The sequence below is a fragment of the Monodon monoceros genome, unplaced genomic scaffold (genome assembly GCF_005190385.1).
Source record: "Monodon monoceros isolate NGI ecotype Baffin Bay Population unplaced genomic scaffold, NGI_Narwhal_1 Super_Scaffold_10, whole genome shotgun sequence".
NCBI lineage: Eukaryota > Metazoa > Chordata > Mammalia > Artiodactyla > Monodontidae > Monodon > Monodon monoceros.
Window position 1 is genome coordinate 55,532,924 of NW_021703766.1, and position 17,120 is coordinate 55,550,043.

The 17,120-nt window shown below is 42.7% G+C and overlaps 1 protein-coding gene across 1 annotated transcript in view; it reads left to right on the top strand.

The window, feature by feature from the left end:
- Nucleotides 1–2,187: 2,187 nt before the first annotated feature.
- Nucleotides 2,188–17,120, top strand: part of NLRP5 (NLR family pyrin domain containing 5) — a 29,083-nt gene continuing 14,150 nt past the window's right edge. The window contains exons 1-5 of the mRNA XM_029213375.1: nt 2,188–2,544; nt 5,423–5,500; nt 8,894–10,490; nt 11,531–11,698; nt 15,421–15,585. Of these exons, the coding sequence (XP_029069208.1) occupies nt 2,256–2,544; nt 5,423–5,500; nt 8,894–10,490; nt 11,531–11,698; nt 15,421–15,585 (2,297 nt within the window). The 5' untranslated portion in view covers nt 2,188–2,255. The remainder of the gene's footprint in view (nt 2,545–5,422; nt 5,501–8,893; nt 10,491–11,530; nt 11,699–15,420; nt 15,586–17,120) is intronic.

A 17,120-nucleotide genomic window follows, 5' to 3' on the forward strand; every position in this document is an offset into this window, starting at 1 on the left:
ATTACTGAGCATTTTTAAGGATGCAGAATGCAACGATGCCTGAATTAACCCACATGTTATTGATCAACCCCTAAATGACCTTCAGTCTTGCTATTGTGAACAAAACTATCTAATAATAATTACATTTAAATGCATTATTTATAGAGATCATTCAGTAGTCAAAGAGGAGATTTGCCAGATTTAAGAATTATTCCTGGAGGGACTTCCCTAGCTGTCCAGTGGTTAGGGCTCCGTGATTCCACTGCAGAGGGTATGGGTTTGATCCCTGGTCGGGGAACTAAGATCCCTCTTGCCTCTTAGTGTGGCCAAAAAATTTAAAAAAAAGAATTATGCCTGGAGCATTCCTAACAAGTACAAAATATTTATGTTGTCACAGACCAGCCTTCTAACTAAGAGAAGAAATGTCTGGCACAGGTCATGAGTGTACACTATAGATACCTGTAGAACAAGTTGATTTAGTGGATGGAGGTTACCAAATCTGCTCTGATGGCTAATGACGTTGAGCATCTTGTCATGTGCTTATTAGTCATCAGTGTATCTTCTTTGGGGGAATTGTCTATTCAGATCCTTTGCTTGTTGTTAGTTGAGTCATTTATCTTTTTTTTTTTTTTTTTTGTGGTACGTGGGCCTCTCACTGTTGTGGCCTCTCCCGTTGCGGAGCACAGGCTCCGGACGCGCAGGCCCAGCGGCCACAGCTCACGGGCCCAGCCACTCCACGGCATGTGGGGTCCTCCCAGACCGGGGCACGAACCCGCGTCCCCCGCATCGGCAGGGGGACTCCCAACCACTGGGCCACCAGGGAAGCCCTATTTATCCTTTTATTAGGAGGTTTTTTTACAGGGAAGAGCCAAAACTGACTACGTGTTGGATCTGTTTCTTTAACTTTTGCTTCCTGTTGCCTTTGTTCACTAAAAGGATACTGTCTATACATAATGGCCTGCCTTGGGGAAACCTGCCTTCTGCCTGAAGGTTAAACCAAAATGCCTTTGTTCAGGGAAACCATCAGGACCCTGTTCGACCTGTGGATGGCTGCAAGAAAGAAGAAATTAACACATCCCCTCCCGGAGGCTGGCCATTCCAGGAGATATTTGCAAATCTTATGGCCTTTTTTACTTTACTTCCTCATCTCCTCCCCCTCTCTGTTCTGTAAAAGAAGCTGGCATCCAAACCCTGATAAGATGGTTATTTGGAGACTTTAGTCTGCCGTCTTCTCAGTCTGCAGGCTTTCCGAACACCTCGTCTCCAATTTATTGGCCTGTCGTTCGGTGAGCAGAGCGAGCTTGGACTTGAGAGCAGTTTTATATTTTCTAGATACAAGTTCCAGATCAGATATTTTCAGATACTTATCAGTATACTTTTTTTTTTAAGTAGTACCTTCCTTCATCTACCTTTAAATTTATTTATTTTTGGCTGTGTTGGGTCTTTGTTGCTGCACGTGGGCTTTCTCTGGTTGCGACGAACAGGGGCTACTCTTCGTTGCGGTGCACGGGCTTCTCACTGCGGTGGCTTCTCTTGTTGTGGAGCAGGGGCTCTAGGCACGCAGGCTTCAGTAGTTGCAGCACATGGGCTCAGTAGTTGTGGCTCGCCGGCTCTAGAGCACAGGCTCAGTAGTTGTGGCACATGGACTCAGTTGGTCTGCAGCATGTGGGATCTTCCCGGACCAGGGCTTGAACCCGTGTCCCCTGCATTGCCAGGTGGATTCTTAACCACTGTGCCACCAGGGAAGCCCTATCAGTATACTTTTATACCAAAAATCTTTACTATGTTTGTATAACTGAATGTTATATTAACAGGCACAACCGGAATCAACTGATCTAAAAACTGTGTGACTGATTTTCAGTAAGTGGTGGGAACCTATTTGCCAATTCCCTTGAGTCTGGCCTGTTAGCCAAGATCATTCACTGGCAAGTGTTTTCAGTCTTACTCTGTGCCAGATGCTATTTCAGGAACTAGGGATACAGGCAGTAAAATATCCCAGAGCTTATATTCTGGTAACAAGATAGATACGGCGTCAAGTAATTCTAAGTCTATGAAGAATTGTTACCTGTTAATTGGGCTTCTCTCAGTATCTTTCACAAAAGGAATAGAGAATGTCATTCCATCTGGTGAGTCCATTGAGGCTGGTTGTACAAACTTGAGAATTTGATGCAAGGTTCTCTTTTGAATCGTGTCACTTTTCCAACAGGTCCCATTTGCTTCGTTTACCAAAGAATCTACTTCTCCATTAAAACCTGAGCTCTCAGCCTTGCATTAAGATGGGAGAGGCCAAATTATCCTCCTTTTCCAGCTATGGACTGCAATGGTGTTTCAGGCAGCTACACAAAGAAGAGTTTCAGATATTTAAGGCATTACTAAAGGAAAGCGCTTCGGAACCAGCAGCCTGCTCTTTTCCACTGGTTGAAGTGGATAATGCCGATTCAGAACAGCTCACCTCCCTCTTGCATGAGCATTATAAAGAATCTTTTGCCTGGAAGCTATCCATTGACATCTTTGAAAAGATGAGCCTGTCGGCCCTCTCAGAGATGGCCAGGGATGAGATGAAAAGTGAGTAAGACAGATTTGGGGCAGATCTAGGGGTAGGAGAAAAGGGAGGTGACCTCAAGTTCCCATGGGAATGGGAAAGGTATCATTGTTCTCTCAGGGGGTCCACCTCTACAGCGTGAGTCTGAACTAGGAGAGCTAATTCACTCATTGGTCAACCTCCCTGGCTGGAAGCTAGAGTCATCTCCAGCCTGTGAAACAATGAAGGAGAAGACAGGGGTAGATAAACCTTCTATCTGGACAGAATTTGGTCACAGTTAGTAGATGGGATTTGTAGTCAGAAGTGTGTAGCTCTGGTGTCACCACAAGTATGACTTCTGGCAAATTTTTCCTACTCTGACCCCTGGATTCCACATCTGGGAACAGTAACTGTGATGCTTATCTGTGCTGTTGCAAAGGTTCCATAAGATAATGTATAGAAAGTGGTTAACAAAGCTTCACTCATTTTTTGAGAACACTGATGGCTGTACAATGGGCATCTCCCTTATTTCTTGCCCCAGACTGAGGAACTAAGGTTCAAGGAACTTCTCTAAGGACTGACCTTCCTCAGAATGTTGGTGCCCATATTATAGCAACGTACTTAGATCAAATTGTGTAGTTATCTTAAGGTATTTAGGAGAAAGGTAGTAGAAAAAAATAATAGCTCTCCTTCATCAGGAGGAATTGTCTCCTCAACTGTGGACAAAAACTTAACGAAGAGCCCCAAGTGTAAGCAATCAGATTGGCCCTAAAGACTTACAGGTATTACATGCCTATATGTAGCTCATCAGCTGTAGCTGCAAAGGACTTGAACAGAAGCTATCCCTTCGGAGCCTCAAGAAAGCCCTGGGTGGAAAACGTATTTGTATTATTCACAGGAAATAAGGGTTATAAAATTAAAACAATTGTTGGTGTTTACCAATCAGTACCCCAGTCTAAATACCATGTTGAAGTTGTCATGTCGCTCTGCTGTTGATTTTCAAACTCACCCAAAAAATAGGTTCCCCATGACAGAAGCTAAAATAGAGATTCTACCAAGTTACACAAGTTGACCAAGTTCATGACCTAATATGTGACAAAAATTACTTAACATTCATTTTGCGTATCTTTAACATTCATTTTGCATACTCTCGTGTATCGTGTGCCAGAGATTTATAGCTTGCAATGCAATAGGGAAGAGGGATAAATGGGCAATTTTTTAAATGGATGGTGTAGAAAAATATGTGAAGACTAGAATCACTTCCTAGAAGAAGTAAGGTTTAGGCTGAGACAAAAATGAAGAAAAGGAATTAGCCAAGCTAATTGGGTAGAGGAGAACATTCTGACCAAAAGAGAGCAACATTATGAAGTCTTTAACAAAGAAAGAGGTTGGATAGACCATGAAGCATTGGAGAGAATATGGCAGGAGATGAAGATAAAAAGATGGTCTAGGGGCTTCCCTGGTGGCGCAGTGGTTGAGAGTCCACCTGCCGATGCAGTGGACGCGAGTTCGTGCCCCGGTCCGGGAAGATCCCACATGCCGCGGAGCAGCTGGGCCCGTGAGCCATGGCCGCTGAGCCTGTGCGTCCGGAGCCTGTGCTCCGCAACGGGAGAGGCCACAACAGTGAGAGGCCCGCGTACCGCAAAAAAAAAAAAAAAAAAAAAAAAAAAAAGATAGTCTAGAAGTCAGACAGCATCTTGAAAATAATTTTAATAGCAAAGCATAAGCAATTAAATAGTTTTAAAGGGGTAGGGGTAGAAATAATCAAACTGGCATTTCAACATTGTTGCTGAAGTCATGAGTGGTCTGGAAAGAGTCATGAGTGGATGTGGGGAGACCAGTTAGGGGTCCATTCTAGCATCCCATGGGAGAAATAAAGGCGGCTTGGACTAGGGTGATGATGGCAGTTAAAGAAAAAGTAGAAATGGAATTGGAAGATATTTCGGAAGCAGACACAACAGTTTTTGAGGACTAAATGCAGATGGAGAATATGGGATCAAGCATGATACCCAAGTTTCTGGCATGAGTGACGGGGTGGATGGGGTTCCATTGCCTCATCCCAGGAAATACTGGAAGAGATTTTTGCAGCAAGTAGATGGGGGAGGGGGAGGGAGGATTGGTCAATGTTAGAGCTTATGAGTTGAAGGTACCTCTATTTGGAGAACTCACAGGCATCTGAGTAGTTAACTAACTATTCTGACGTTCGAGAGAGGTGTTTAAGATGACTCTTGACGATTAACTCTTTTTTTTAATTTATTAATTAATTTATTTATTTTGGCTGCCTTGGGTTTTCGTTGCTGCACGCGGGCTTTCTCTAGTTTCAGCGAGTGGGGGCCACTCTTCGTTGTGGTGTGCGGGCTTCTCATCACAGTGGCTTCTCTTGTTGCAGAGCACGGGCTCTAGGCACGTGGGCTTCAGTAGTTGTGGCACGTGGGCTCAGTAGTTGTGGCTCGCGGGCTCTAGAGCGCAGGCTCAGTAGTTGTGGCACGTGGGCTTAGTTGCTCCGCGGCATGTGGGATTTTCCTGGACCAGGACTCGAACCCGTGTCCCTGCATTGGCAGGCGGATTCTTAACCACTGAGCCACCAGGGAAGCCCTTGACAATTAACTCTTAATAACCATAATATACTGTCTTATTATAAGACCTACCCAGGATCATACAGCAAAAATGGGACTGAAATGTACATTTATGTGCTCAAAATCAGACAGTCTTTACTATAAATCTCTGCTGCTTCACTGTGCTGGTGGTATTTGAGGGTCTGTCTCCATTTTTCTCATTTCAGACTAGTCATGGAATAAACTGTGAGGTCCTGAGACTAGTCTTTGTTGCCCTCAGTAATTTGGGCAGAGGATGTGCTCATCCCTGATTTGGGGAATTGCCATGACTTTATTGAGACATTATCTCATCTACTCTCTATTGCAGAATATTTACTGGCTGAAATACCAGAACATTCTACACCAACAAAGACGGACCAAGGTCCAAGCATGGAAGAAGTACCACGTTAGTGGGGGAGAGGGGGGTGGAAAATGGATGTGTATGAATGATGCTGCTATTAACATTTATGTATAAGGAAATTATCACAGAAAAATATTTATTGAGATGTAAGATAGTAATATCTCAGTAAGTTATGGGGTAGATATATCTAGTAGAATTTGGTGTTGAGGGTTTCAGAAAAACAGAGGTTCAGGAATTGCTCCCACCTTTCTGTTTAGACAACCTGGTGGATGGTGATGTGGAAAGTCAATGATTTTTTTCAAAAATATTGATTGATTGATTGACTTATTTGGCTGCACAGGGTCTTAGTTGTGGCACATGGGATCTTTGTTGCCACATTCAGGATCTTAGTTGCAGCCTGTGAGCTCTTAGTTGTGGCATGGCACGTGGGATCTTAGTTCCCCGACCAGGGATTGAACCTGGGCCCCCTGCATTTGGGAGCATGGAGTCTCAGCCACTGGACCACCAGGAAGTCCCGAAAGTCAATGAAGTAAATTTCAAACTCTGAAATCACTTCAAGCTGGGCTTTTATTCCATCTGTACAACATAACTTATGTTGGCAGGTGTGGGTTACTTTAATCATTCCTTGGACAAATATTTGAAAACCTCATAGCTGCCAGTATTGTCCATTTTCATTTGGAATGGGTAGTAACAAATACCAACAATGACGACATTTCTAGAATACTTGCCATGGGCCGGGCGCTGTTCTCACATTTTGTGATTATGTCGTGGGATCCTACACCTGTCTCATAAGGGAGGTATTAATATCCCCATTTTATTGATGAAAAACTACGATAGAATGATGATGTGGGGCTAAAATTAGATTTCTGTATAAGGGAATGAGCCAAATATCTGTTCCAAGGTAAGTTCAGAAATAGAAGCTTCTTTCTAATTATAATTTACAGGAAACTTACCAGAAGGAGTAAGTTTTTGGTTAGAGGTAAAAGCTGAAATGAGTTTTTGGTGCATTGAATTTGAGGTCCCTTTAAGGTAGTGAGTTAGACATGTGATCCTGGATTTTTAGGGAAGAGATCAGCACTAGAGAGCAATATTTGGAACTCTTAAGTACAGACATGATCATCAAATCCATGGAAGAAGAAAAGGTGTCTCCCCCCGACCCCTAGTATCCCCTTTGGTAACCCTAAGTTTGTTGTCTGTGTCTGTGAGTCTATTCGTTTTGTAAATAAGCTCATTTGTATCATTTTTTAGATTCCACATATAAGGGATATCATGTGATATTTGTCTTTGACTTACCTCACTTAATATGATAAACTCTAGGTCCATTCATGTTGCTGCAAATGGCATTATTTCATTTTTTATGGCTGAGTAATATTCCATTGTATATATACACAGCACTGTATATAAAATAGGTAAACAACAGGTACCTACTGTATAGCACAGGGAACTATATTCAATATCTTATAATAAACCATAATGGAAAATATGTGATACTCATAAATATATATAAATAAATATAGATATATACAAATATTTATATAAATATATATTAACTGAATCACATTGCTATATAGTTGAAAATAACACAACATTGTAAATTAACTGTACTTCAATTTAAAAAAAAAAGAAAACGAAAAAGCGGCTGAGGAAGAGGCAAAGAAGGGTTGAATTCAACTGCAGCCTCTCTTTCTGGGGTTCCTCTACCTCTACAAAAACCTACAACCCAGGAGCACAGTCTGTCCTTTTGACGGAAGATAATACATCAGTGTGACCTCAGCAAATGGACCTTGTTCAGATCTCAGAGGGTCTGCTGCTTGTGGGTTTAATACAGATATGTTCATGACCTTCCTGATGCAGAACAATGAAGTTTAAGATTTAGAACTTTTGTGTAGAGATTTTATGTAGGGCTAGTCACTGTCTCATGCACATGTATAGAGAGAGTCTTACTCTCTTTTTTTTTTTTTTAAAGATAATGGTAGTACCAGCAAATGTAAGGGACCGGATAGGAATTTTTAATATTTTTAATTTTTATTTTATATTGGTGTATGGTTGATTTACAGTGTTGTGTTCATTTCAGATGTAGAGCAAAGTGATTCAGTAACACATATATATCTCTTCTTTTTCAGATTCTTTCCCATATAGGTTATTACAGAATATTGTGTTCCCTGTGCTATACAGTAGGTCCTTATCAGTTACCTATTTTATATATAGTAGTGTGTATATTTTTCTCCCTCCCCCCCCCCGCCATTTCCCATTTTGGTAACCATAAGTTTCTTTTCTAGGTCTGTGAGTCTCCTTCTGTTTTGTAAGGAAGTTCATTTGTATCCATTCTTCGATTCCACCTATAAGTGATATCTATGATACTTGTCTTTCTCTGTCCCACTTACTTCACGCAGTATGATCATCTAATTTTTTATGTTAGTGCATACCTATTGGATGTCAGAGACTGTTAAAGAGGCTACAGGTATGGAGGTAAAATGACAAGGTATTTTTCTCATGGAGCTCACCTTGGAAGCTGAGAGCTAGATAATTAAACACATAAAAGAATTGCCATTTATGACAAATGTCGGGAATAAAATAAAGAGGGTAAGGTTGAAAGAATTACACTTTGTAATGATAATAGTGGCCATTGCTCATCTTTGCCAAGCCCCGTGCCGATAAATATCGAATGCACTTTTTGTTCCTTAAATATTTGTCGCAGCCCTTGAAGAAGATGTCCATCTCATCTTATGGGTGAGGAAATGGAGGTCCAGAAAATGAGGCAACTTGTTCCAAATCACAGACACTATAGAGCTTCGAGTTCCAGGCAATACCAGTCTAACTTCAAAGGCTGTGCTTACCTCCCCGTAAACAGCAGTATCCCCTGTCACATGGAGCTGTTTCTCCACAGTAGCCTGGGACTCCTGGGCTGGAACTGAATGTGCACGCCCACCCCGAGGTCTGGAACGCAGGGCCACGCACACATCCTCAGCTCCCCCAAGCTTCTCTGTCTTTCAGAGACCACATAGGCATGTTCAGTGTAGATTATTCAGTGAATACGTAGTTGTGTGTCCACAGGGCACCAGGCACTGTTACAAATACTGAAGATACAGTAGCAAGTAGCAAAGTCCCTGCACAGAATCCATTGCCGGAGACAGACAATAAGCAAACAGAAATGTAACCTATCACGTATGAAGTCCTGGAAAGAGAAATCAGGTTAAAGGGACACAGAGCTATTTTGCAGAGCATCCGTAAACTTTGAGGAAGTGATCTTCATACGAGGGACAGAGCTTGTTATATGTACGTTGCTAGGAAGAAACAAAAGACCCACAGCTGTAGGCTGTGTGACTTAGGATCCACTAGGTCTGCAGTTTTTGTTTTGCTTTTTTGCTAGTTTTTTACTAAAATCCGGACTTTCTTCAAACTCTCTATCTCGTTCTTCTTCTCTCCTGTCCGACTCAGGCCACAGAAATGACCAACAAGACTATAAGAGTCACGTGATGAGGAAATTCTCCACGAAGCTGGATGCACACCAGAGCTTTGAAAAATTTGCCTCTGACTGTCCAGATGTGCACGTGTTGTTGGGGGCTTTTAATCCAGACCAGGGGGGCTTCCGGCCTCTCACTGTGGTTCTACACGGAAAGGCGGGAATTGGGAAATCGGCTCTGGCCAGAAGGATCCTGCTGCTCTGGGCACAAGGTAAGCTCTACCAGGGCCTGTTCTCCTATGTCTTTTTCCTCCATCCCAGAGAGGTACAGTGGACGAGGGAGTGCAGCTTTGCAGAGTTAATCTCCAGGCAGTGGCCAGACACCCAGGTCCAGGTGGAGGAGATCCTGTCCCAACCAGAAAGGCTCTTGTTTGTGGTTGATGGATTTGAGGACCTGGACCTCGCCTTCAAAGACGATGACTCAAATCTCTCTGGAGACTGGGCGGAGAAGCAACCCGTGTCCGTCTTGATGCACAGTCTTCTGAAGAAAGTCTTGCTTCCCGAGTCTTCCCTGATCATCACCGTCCGAGACTCGGGCATAGAAAAGCTCCAGTCCGTGCTCCTGTCTCCCCATTACCTGTTGGTTGGGGGACTCTCAGTGGAAAAAAGGATGCAGTTGCTTCTTGAGCATATGAAGCATGAACATCAAAAGATGCAAACCTTGCGTTCAGTAGTGGGCAACCATGAGGTGTTTGACAAGTGCCAGGTGTCCGTCGTGTGCTCCCTGGTCTGTGAGGCGCTCAACCTGCAAGAGGCACCAGGAAAGAGCCTTTCCATCACTTGCCAGACTCTCACGGGCTTGTATGCCTCATTCGTGTTCCATCAGCTCGCTCCAAAAGATGCAGTCAGGAGCTGTCTGCGTCAGGAAGAAAGAGTCACCTTGAAGGGCTTGTGCCAGATGGCTGTGGAAGGCGTGTGGAATACGAAGTTCGTGTTTTACAGTGATGACCTGGGCATTCACGGACTGAAGGAACCTGAGCTCTCCGCTCTGTTTCACACAAGCATCCTTCTCCAAGGCAGCCGCTGTGAAGAGTGTTACATGTTCTTACACCTCAGCCTCCAGGAGTTCTTTGCTGCCTTGTACTATGTCCTGGAAGGATTGGAAGGAGAGGGGGACCCCTACCCTCTGTTCACTGAGAATGTAAAGAGTTTGATGGAACTCAAGCAAATCGACTTCAACGTCCACTTGGTCCAGATGAAGAGGTTCTTGTTTGGCCTCATGAGCAAAGAGGTGATGGGGGCGCTGGGAACCCTCCTGGGATCTCCTGTCCCCCTGGTGGCAAAGCAGAGGCTTCTGCACTGGATCTCTTTGTTGGGTCAACACACCAACACCACTGCCCCGCTAGACTTCCTTGACGCCTTCTACTGTCTTTTTGAGACACAGGATGACGAGTTTGTTCGCTCGGCATTGAACAGCTTCCAAGAAGTGTGGCTTCCACTGAACCGGCCAATGGACTTAATAGTGTCTTCTTTCTGTTTCCGGCATTGCCAGTATTTACGGAAAATTCGGTTGGATGTCAGAGAGGTCCCAAAGCATGAATTTGCTGAGGCCTGGCCCAGCATTCCCCAAGGGTGAGTACCTTATCTCTGCAATTCGTTTTTTTCTTTCCATCTTTGGGAGGGGGGCTATAATTGACAAATGAAAATTCCATATATTTAAGATGTATGCCTTGGTGTTTTGATATACCTGAAATAATCATCACCAACAAGCGAATTGGCATACCCGTTACCTCTTATAGTTATCATTTTCTTTGTGTGTGTGCGAGAGAGAGTGTGTGTGTGTGTGTGTGTGTGTGTGTGTGGCGAAGACACTTAAGACTACCTACTATCCCTAGGCACATCGTTGTACATTAGCTCTCCAGCATGTATTTATTCTGCATAACTGAAATTTTGTATCGTTTGGCCAACATCTCCCCATTTCCCCCACCCCCAGCCCCAGGCAACCACCACTCTACATTCTGCTTCTATGAATTCGACTCTTTTAGAATCTCCATGTAAGTGAGATCATGCATGTCTCTGTTACTGCTTTTTCCCTTAGCATAATATCCTCTAGCTTCATCCAAGTTGTTGCAAATGGCAGGACTTCCTTCTCTTTTAAGGCTGAATGATATTCCATTTTGTGTGTATACCACATTTTCTATATCCACTTATCCACTGACGGACACTTAGGTTGTTTCCATGTCTTGGCTATTGTGAATAATAGAGTACAAATATCTCTTTGGGATCCTGATTTCAATTCTCTGATATACTCCCAGAAGTGGGATTGCTGGATCATGTGGTAGTTCTATTTTTAATCTGGGGGGGAAACTCCATACTGTTTTCAGTAGTGGCTGCACCCTCTGACATTCAAGGGGGAGCTAGAATTTAAGCACAAATCTTACTCGAGAGCTGGAGGTGTGCCCCATGGGTGTCGAAATATTCAGGAGGCAGGTGGTTATGAGAGCACTTCTCCAGAGCATGAGGCGAGATCTGCTACACTAGCCTCAGAGTCTCTAAAACCATCCCTGTCCCGCCCTAATACACTGGTTTCTCTCCCCGGGCATTTCTGGGGCAGTTGTTCATGTTAAAATCCATCCTGTGGAAGCAAATGCTTATTTCCTTCTCCAACATAGCCTGAAGATCAAGACCTATGATGAGCATTGGGAACACCTCTGCTCTGTGCTCAGCACCCACCCGAACCTACGACAGCTCGACCTGAGTGGCAGCATCTTGAGTGAAGAGGCCATGAAGACCCTCTGCATCAAGCTGAGGCAGCCAACATGTAAAATACAGAATCTGATGTAAGACTTCCCAGCCCTTGCACATGACCCTTTGCCTGGCTGTGTCATGGCTCTCCTCTCCCACCTACTGAGGAAGACCAATCTATAAAATGTATTTGGAGGGATAAGTGCCATGGAAGGTATAGGAACCAAGTTCCCAAAAGCACAGGATGGGGAATGACTAAAGACCTGGTGAAGGGATTACTAAGGTGGGTTCATTTACTCGGGGTCTTGAAGGATGAATAGGAGTTTGTTAGTGAGGGAAAAGTGAGGGAGGCTCATTTCAATAAATGGTAGAGCGTGAGGCAATAGCAAGATCAAAGTGCATGATCTGTGAGAGCCTTTAAATCAGTCCTTAATGCTTTTAGGCTAATAAGGTAACAAATATTTAAATATCCAATATATTGGGTTGGCCCAAAAAGTTCATTCGGGTTTTTCCATAACATCTTACAGAAAAACCCAAATGAACTTTTTGGGCCAACCCAATAAGTTCCTGGGTCTGTTGGAGACGCCAGGGTACTTACCAGATACCTAGAACAGGAAATGAAGGGCTTGTTCTACTTCAACAAAGGTTCTATTTCTACTTTTCCCTCCGGGACCAAGTGAAGCACATGTGACACTCAAGACTAGACCAAGTCAAGTTCTCGGCTGCAAACATTTTCCTCTCCTGTGGCCACTTCTATCTCTTCCCAAATTAGTTTCCTTAAACTGGGCTGAGCCAAGGAGCTTGGTGATCCCAGAATAAGGAATAATGCCTTGTTCACCTTAAGTCCTACACCAAACTTGATTTCTCTGTCAGCTGTTATCTTAACTGTTTTTCCCTCGGGAATCCCTCCCCACTAGCTGCCCCTATGTTAAGCTCTTGTTACACCCTGTCACTTGCTTTAATCCATGGCATCCATATATACACTACCAAGTGTAAAATAGATAGCTAGCGGGAAGCAGCCACATAGCACAGGGAGGTCAGCTCGGTGCTTTGTGACCACCTAGAGGGGTGGGATAGGGAGGGTGGGAGGGAGACGCAAGAGGGAGGGGATATGGGGGTATATGTATATGTATGGCTGATTCACTTTGTTATACAGCAAAAACTAACACACCATTGTAGAGCAATTATACTCCAATAAAGATGTTAAAAGAAAAAACAGTAACTCTAAAAAAAAAAAATCCATGTCATCACTATTTGTCATTCAACCCTAATACATGATAATGGTAAAGAGATTCAAGAAGTACAAAGGATTTTCAGTAAGTCCCTTGATGCCTCTTCAGCTTCCTGTTTGCCTAATTACTTTCACATATTCTCATAAATTTTCCATGCAATTATAAATAGTTAGTGGCATATGAAGTTTTTAATCCAAATGATATCACATTGCACAGTCTGACATTTGACTTTTTTCTTCAACCTGAACTTGGCTAGATATCTGTAGCTCTATTCTTAATGAACTATAACATATTTCATTCTTTTTTTATAAATTTTTTGGAGTGTAGTTGATTTACAATGTTGTGTTAGTTTCTGCTGCATAGAAAATTGAATTAGCTATACATATACATACATCCATTCTTTTTTAGATTCTATTCCCATATAGGTCATTACAGAGTGTTGAGTAGAGTTCTCTGTGCTATACAGTAGGTCCTTATTAGTTATCTATTTTATATATAGTAGTGTGTATATGTCAGTCCCAATCTCCCAATTTAGCCCTCCCCCACCCTTTCCCCCTTGGTAATCATAAGTTTGTTTTCTACATCTGTGATTCTATTTCTGTTTTGTAGATAGGTTCATTTGTACCATTTTTTTTTAGATTCCACATAGTGATATCATATATTTGTCTTTCTCTGTCTGACTTACTTCACTTAGTATGATAATCTCTAGGTCCATCCATATTGCTGAAAATGGCATTCGTTTGTTCTTTATATGGCTGAGTAGTATTCCATTGTATGTATGTACCACGTCTTCTTTATCCATTCATCTGTCGATGGACACTTAGGTTGCTTCCGTGTCCTGGCCATTGTAAGTAGTGCTGCAGTGAACATCGGGGTGCATGTATCTTTTTGAATTGTGGCTTTCTCTGGATATATGCCCAGGAGCGGGATTGCTGGATCCTATAGTAGCTCTATTTTTAGCTTTCTTATGCATAACTCTTTTGCCTCTTTTGAATGTCTTCCCTGATAGGTTAAGCTCCATAGGGCACAGAATATTAGCATTTGTTTAATACACTCTTCCCAGTGCCTGATGCATCATAGGTACTCAAGTATTTGCTACTTTAAAATAAAATACTTTTGACCTTTGAACAATGCAGGAATTGTTTTGACCCTTGAACAGTGCCAGGCCCTGGCCCCATGCAGTCAAAAATCCAAGCATAGGGCTTCCCTGGTGGCGCAGTGGTTGAGAGTCCGCCTGCCGATGCAGGGGACGCGGGTTCGTGCCCCGGTCCGGGAAGATCCCACATGCCGCGGAGCGGCTGGGCCCGTGAGCCATGGCCGCTGAGCCTGCGCGTCCGGAGCCTGTGCTCCGCGACGGGAGAGGCCACAGCAGTGAGAGGCCCGCGTACCGCAAAAAAAAAAAAAAAATCCAAACATAACTTTTGACTCCCCCAAAACTTAACCACTAATAGTCTACTGTTGACCAGAAGCCTTACCAATAACATAGTCAATTAATACATATTTATATATGTATTATATACTGTAGTCTTACAATAAAGTAAGCTAGAGAAAAGATGTTATTAAGAAAATCATAAGGAAGAGAAAGTACATTTTTACAGTGCTGTATTGATACCATAAATTGACGTTTTCTATTTATAAGGGGAATCATTTGTCAGCATCTCCATCAATATTACATGATACAAAATACTTTAGATGTTATATGTATAACATACATATGTGTATATACATACGTGTAACAGTGGACATCAAAAATGAAAATATAATGTGAAAGAAATTCATATTTATTTACAGGTGTAATGATTCATGCATAGATAATGAAGAAGCAGCAATAAGATTGCTTTATGGTAGCCTAGCCTGTACACTAATGAATGAATCATTATAATTTTTTTTTTTTTTTTTTTTTGCGGCACGCGGGCTTCTCACTGCTGTGGCCTCTCCCGTTGCGGAGCACAGGCTCCGGATGCGCAGGCTCAGCGGCCATGGCTCACGGGCCCAGCCGCTCCGTGGCATGTGGGATCTTCCCGGACCGGGGCACGAACCCGCGTCCGCTGCATCGGCAGGCGGACTCTCAACCACTGCGCCACCAGGGAAGCCCCATTATAAAATTTTTATGGCATCCATATTACAGTCATACTCATAATACAGTATTGGAAACATAGTTACATTTTTTAAGAAAAACACTTACCTGTGACGATCAGCTGATACAGTGTCTACAATTATGAGAGAGAAAGGCAGACTGTACAGTAATGCAATTCTTTGAAAGCAAAGTTATAAAACAGTGAGAAAACAAACACATTAATTTTATACTGAATATCACTCCCCTTATTCCTGTGTAATGATAGGCTATCCACTTCAATACAAGTTTTGCACACAATGTTCTACATATATATTTTTATATACTTATTGAAAAAAATCTATGTATAAGTGGACTCGTGCAGTTTAAATCCACGTTATTTGAGGGGTAATTGTAAATGCAAATAATGAGAGATCAGAGTTGAAATGGAAGAAAGAGCAAGAAGGAAACATTAGGATACAACCAAATGTCACCCAAATGTCTAACTAGTGTTTTCTTTCCTCTTCTGTAGATTTACAGGCGCCCAGATTACCCCTGGTCTCCGTCACCTCTGGCTAACTCTTATCAACAGAAATATTAAATACCTGGACTTGGAAAGCACTCACCTGAAGGATAGAGATGTTATGATGGCATGTGAAGCAGTAAAGCACCCAAACTGTTTGCTGGAGTCTCTGAGGTAAGTCCTGGGTATGGTTTTTGCTTTGCGGATTTCAGGGCTTTATTGTTTTTACTTTTTATTTTGAAATAATCATTCACAGAAAGCTGATAAAATATTATAGAGAATCAGGAGTCTGGATAAAGTTGGTGGCAATGGCTACACAACAGTGTATATATAATTAATGCCACTGAATTGTACACTGAAAAGTTAAGATGGTAAATTTTGTGTTATGTATATTTCACCACAAGAACAAAGTAATTTTCAATTTTTTTTTCTGGCAGAAACCAATTTTATTTAGGCTGTTAAAACATCTTTTTATTGTGGTACATTGACTTGTATATATGAAACTTATATAACATTATATTTCTTTTTAATGAATGAATGAATGAATGAATTTTTGGCTGTGTTGGGTCCTCTTTGCTGCGCATAGGCTTTCTCTAGTTGCGGTGAGCGGGGGCTACTCTTTGCTGCGGTGCATAGGCTTCTTGAGGTGGCTTCTCTTGTTGTGGAGCACGGGCTCTAGGTGTGCGAGCTTCAGTAGTTGTGGCACACGGGCTCAGTAGTTGTGGCACATGGGCTCAGTAGTTGTGGCTCTCGGGCTGTAGAGCGCAGGCTCAGTAGTTGTGGTGCACGGGCTTAGTTGCTCTGCGGCATGTGAGATCTTCGTGGACCAGGGCTCCAACCTGTGTCCCCTGCATTGGCAGGCGGATTCCTAACCACTGCGCCACCAGGGAAGCCCAGGTCCTACTGTTAACACACAGCTTCCAAGACCCTGCTGGGCACAGGCAGTCTTCTTATAGAAGCAGAGGGAGCTTGGGGAAACCTGGAGGTCTTATGGACCTGACCCAGAAGTGGTTCAGATCACTTCCCCTCATATTTCTCTTAGCAGGAACTCAGTTGTGTGATCATACTCACTGCAAGGCAGGCTGTGAAATGTAGTCCAACTCTGCATCCAGGTAAAAGCAAGAACAGGTTTGCACCATTAGAGCAATGCCTGGCTGCGGTATTTATTCTTTTAATCCTCACAAGCACCACTGTGATTGGTAGCGGTTATCTCCATGTTTCAGATGGTAAAGCTACTTGCAAAACGGCAGATTACGTGACACATCAGGCCTAGAGGATATACTATTTAAGGGTACCAACTTGCCAATAGATAAATAGGTCCTGGAGATCTAAGGCACAGTCTAATGATTATAGACGCCCCAGTATTGTATTATAAACATCAAAATTGCTAGGGGACTAGATCTTAATTATTCCCACCAAAAACAAAAAAAAAGAAATGATAACGCGTGATGTGATACAGGTTGTAGCTACTGCTACATTGGCAATCATATTGCAATATATAAATGTATCAAATCAATGTATACATATTGCAATGTATAAATATATCAAGTTACACCTGATACTTACACAATGTTATATGTCAGATAAATATATGAGGTGTCAGCTTTTGATAATTGCTATGAATAAAATAATACTGAAGCAAGAGGATGGGGTTGGGTAGGGCAGGGCAGGCATAGTTAAGGAAGGTAGTGAGACCCACTTAGTCAGAA